General features: G+C 33.7%; 1 protein-coding gene across 3 annotated transcripts; it reads right to left on the reverse strand.

Moving 5' to 3' along the window:
* Nucleotides 1-472: 472 nt before the first annotated feature.
* LOC105570865 lies at nucleotides 473-3,365 on the reverse strand. Of its 3 annotated transcripts, none has more exons than XM_012028316.1 (3): nucleotides 1,933-3,365; nucleotides 1,406-1,841; nucleotides 473-1,327 (listed from the first exon to the last, which is right to left on the reverse strand). In XM_012028316.1, exons 1-3 carry the CDS (start codon nucleotides 1,949-1,951, stop codon nucleotides 1,210-1,212), a joined length of 573 nt encoding a protein of 190 aa, XP_011883706.1. In that variant the 5' UTR covers nucleotides 1,952-3,365; the 3' UTR covers nucleotides 473-1,209. The 3 variants fall into 3 exon arrangements, with proteins under 3 accessions (XP_011883706.1, XP_011883707.1, XP_011883705.1); XM_012028317.1 differs by having other exon boundaries at nucleotides 473-1,139; nucleotides 1,254-1,327; nucleotides 1,406-3,365; XM_012028315.1 differs by having other exon boundaries at nucleotides 1,406-3,365.
* Nucleotides 3,366-4,343: the final 978 nt, after the last annotated feature.

A 4,343-nucleotide genomic window follows, 5' to 3' on the forward strand; every position in this document is an offset into this window, starting at 1 on the left:
ATTTTCCATAAATGATAGGGCTGAAATTTCGCGCGCTCAGGAACGGCGAAATGACAAGTGATATAAAAAGAACGATATTCATAGGAGCACTTATATCACTTGTCATTTCGCCGTTCCTGAGCGCGCGAAATTTCAGCCCTATCATTTGTGGAAAATAATCGCTTCTAATTTAAAAACTATTATAGCCTCGACACTTTTGTATTAGGATTTTCGTCTGGAAATGTTCTAAGGAATCTGTCATTAAGAGGACCTCCGGTGGTTTTAGGACACCCTGTATATATATTTCATGATACTTGCAAGAGTAAACACATAAATTACGATAAAGAATGCAACAATATGTAAAAGAAAATCTAGCATACCTTGTCCAAATGCTCTCCCAAGGTTATAGTATCGCAGTCCTGGGGCATCAATCCTTCGCGAATCAATAGCACAGCTCGATTTTATTGTTTCCAAGTTTGGAAACAATGCTTTATCTCGTAAGTTTATTAAAACTTTATTTATATATAGATGAGGAAATGTCAAATTTAAATAACGCAATCGGTGCTTTCCATGCAGTACTGTACAAAGGGTTTCTTCGTCTTCTATAGGTATATGTATAAGGGTTAATTCTTCTAAAAATTTTAGATGTTGGAGATACAACAATCCTTCGTCCAGATTGTAGCCCTTATCAAATGCATCAATATTACATCTCAAATTTAACACTAAAAATGTATATGATTAGTCAGACATAATTTAACTTTATTTTTTAAAATCATAATCGTACCTGTCAAATCTTTGCATGTTTTTCCAATATCACAGAGGATATCGTTGTCAAACTTGCAAGAAGTTAATTGCAAGGACGTTAACTTCGAGCCACAAGTTCTAAGAAACGTTACGAAACGTGGACTAGAAATGTCGCATGATACAAGATTCAACTGTCGTAAGTGCTCACATCTGGATTCCAAGCTAGATAGAATTTTACACTGCCAATCACCAATAGTATCATCGGTAGACGTCTCATACATGCGCAAATCTTGTATATTTAAATATTTAAAAAGCGAAGGATCTCGTGTTAATCGATTGAAGCATTTATTCGTTTGACTCATAAGGCACAATGACCTTAAATCTAAGTATTCCAGTATTTTTAGTATCATCTCATCCTGCAAGGATAAAATATAAAATTTTAATTCACGATATTATAACAAATATTGTTATAAGAAAGAAACTTCTTTAAATATGTGTTGAATATTTTACAGGAAGCATAGAAAAATCACAACGTGGTTGCTCCTTGAATTCACTTGGAGAGGGTGTGATGCCTTTCAATTTTCCATTATTTAAATGTAAATTGCTAAAAATAATGTTGAAATTAATTGATCGTTAATATTAATAAAAATAGAATATTACTTACTATCGAAGATTACAATACCTTTTACGAATAATACAATAGTCGGAAAATTTTTCCATAAGTTGATCCAGATCCGCATTTTTGTAATCTGGTGTTAAATTGTGCATATCCTTACGGTCAGGATAGCTGCAATTAATATCTTTTAATAGATCGGTCAAACTCTGTTTAGGATCTTTAGGTTGAATCAATTCTGATGTTCCGATGAGCTCTACAGCATCTATCTGTATTCTCTCAGCGTTAAACGGCAATATTAATCTGAGCATTTTAGTTTTAAAGTCACAGGCCCGTAAAGCCGGGGACAACAGTCGTCTTCTTGTATATCGAACAGCCTGTTTTCCTCCAGTCCATAATAAAAACCACCGATCAGAATCTCGCGCCCAAATTTCCATTATACCAGGATTCAGTCCTTGCTGTATAGAAACCCTAATTGGATATACAGCTTCTTGAAACTCGAAATCTACAAAGTAAATAATAGAACTGCAATTATTTCTGAACACAAGCATATTTTCTTTAATAATACCTTATTTGTAAATTCAAATATTACATACCAACATAATTATGACGCATGTTCTCAAAGAGAGTGCAATCTGAATAATCTGCTTCTTGCAGGTATGAAGATTTTGAAATACTGAAACTGTCTTTGACAAGTACCTGTATTAAGAAAAAATGTCAAATATTACAGAATCTTGCAGCATAAAGTGAAATTACGAGTATTTTTTACAAAACATTAGCAGGTAATATTTGGAAATAACACATACACGTCTTCCTCGAGATCTCTTGAAGTCTATAAATATAGTAGGCAATCCATTTATATTATAATTAATTTCTCGTCTTCCAATATACCTACACTGAGAGCTGAAAAACAGTGATGGTTATAACATTTTTCCTCGTTTTTAACTTTTAGTCTTTCTTACAGTAACCATTACGTACCATTACGTACCACTACAGTAAGCATTCTCCCAGTAATCAGTACGGATTTTACAATAACTATTACGGATTCTACAGTAATGAATATTGTAGATCAACTGATTGACCGTTACTTACTAATCCAGTATTGAATCAGTACTGTATTTCCACAATCATTACGATAAAAACCAGTAATGGTTTTGGTACAAGATTTTATTGAAAATAAAAAACTTTTCCACTAGTTCTTTTTTCTAATTTTTTTATATATGAGATTCGAACCTAAGATTTCGGATCCCTAGCCTAGTACGCTAACACTGAGCTAACTATTTATATATGTTTTTTTACCCTACTGTTAAGCTACATATTATTTACATATTATTTTAATGCTGGTGGTCAACAGTAATGGTTACGGAATTGCACATCACTCATTTGCGTATTAAGATTAAAAGTTGAGAATGAGCAAAAATTCAGGGACTATTACTGTTTTTCGATTCTCAGTGTATTGGAATATATTTTCGGATACTCTAGAAGTTGAAGCTGTTCAACTTGAAATCCTCTTTTGCCTTGCCTTTTGCGTATATGTGATTGATGGATAAAGTCAACATGATCCTCTTCTACATTTACCCTTTTGATATCTATACTATTCTTCGAATTTGATGGGACGTATACGTAGTAATGGGACATCGTATTTTCTGAGAAAAATGAAATATAATCTCGATAAAGAATTAGCCAGCACTTTGTCGCCAAGTTGGCATTAAATATTATATATAATGCACCAGCAATTTTGACACCAAAATCTGAGGGAAGTAATTTGATACCACATTCATGTAAGAAAACCGAGCAAAATCTATTAAGTATCTGGTAGACGTGTAAGCGTAACGTGTCATCTAACTAGTAGCACAATATAGCAGAAATAATGTAAATCTAATGCTATGTATGTTGGGTGTAATTGATCCATGACATGGATTCAACATTGTAAAGTGATCGCCGTCTCTTACAGTTTACATTTAAATATGCCAACATTAGTTGTCAATGCAAAAATGTAAAATACATTACCATTTTCCAACAGGTCTTAGGAAAATTTAACTAAATAAAATTAAAGTTTCAAAAGTAAATTTTCAGCTCTAAAAGTTTATTTTTAAAAATTAAAAGTTTTCTTGTGGCGAGCTTGGCGCAGAGAAATGTGCGCTGCTATAAATGAACGACAAAATCCTATTTCGAATCCAGCGGTGGATATAACTGATGGTTTTTTGGACGTCAACATTTTAAGTAATATACTTGAATAAAATTAACAAATATTACTGTTTTGGTGAAATAATTTTTTCAAATTGTGTTTTTTTACAAAGAAATGTTAAAAAATATTAGAAAATATTTTTTTTACAAGAAAATATGAAATATTCCTGGAACGCGTTATTTTCGAGCCTTTCACACACTGTGTGCACAGTACGAAGATATGCGGGATAGAAAAATGCGGAAGAACGCTGATTGCCTGTATGAATCACGCAGCATCCTGTGTCCCGCACGCTGATTCTCGTATTGTATGATTTCACCCTTAGTTCGTTCTGTTACTGAACGAACTCATAGACATAGTATACAGGGTGTCCCGAATTTAAATGTCCAAACTTCGGGAGCGTGTAGGGGATGATAAATTAAAAATAAAAAGTCCTTTGGAGATATGCTCGTTTTTACTTTGTTTTGGAAAAATCGCAAAAAAGAAAACGTAGTTTTAATTTTTGTATTTATTTACTATTTATTCATTCATTCACACTTATTTATTCATGTTGTCACTTGCTTAATGTAGATATTGTTCAAAATGTTGGCCTCTTGCTGCAATGCAAGCATTGCATCTAGTACGGACAGCTCGTGTTACAGCCAAACACTGATCTGGTGATATTTGGTGCACTCAGCCACGACTCGGTCTCTTAATTGCTCTCTTGAGGTGACTGGCAATGAATAAACTTCCTGCTTCAGGGCCCCCCACACAAAGAAGTCCACTGGTGTCAGATCAGGTGATCGGGGTGGCCAAGATACTACTCCTCCACGTCGAATCTTT

Source organism: Vollenhovia emeryi, unplaced genomic scaffold, assembly GCF_000949405.1.
Source record: "Vollenhovia emeryi isolate VEMERY1.0 unplaced genomic scaffold, V.emery_V1.0 DF941672.1, whole genome shotgun sequence".
Taxonomy (NCBI): domain Eukaryota; kingdom Metazoa; phylum Arthropoda; class Insecta; order Hymenoptera; family Formicidae; genus Vollenhovia; species Vollenhovia emeryi.

Coding starts and splice junctions, on each gene's coding strand:
- LOC105570865 (XM_012028315.1), bottom strand. CDS start 1,887: ATGCTTGTGTTCAGAAATAATTGCAGTTCTATTATTTACTTTGTAGAT. Junction 1,328..1,405: donor TATTGTATTATTCGTAAAAG/GTATTGTAATCT, acceptor CATTATTTTTAG/CAATTTACATTTAAATAATG.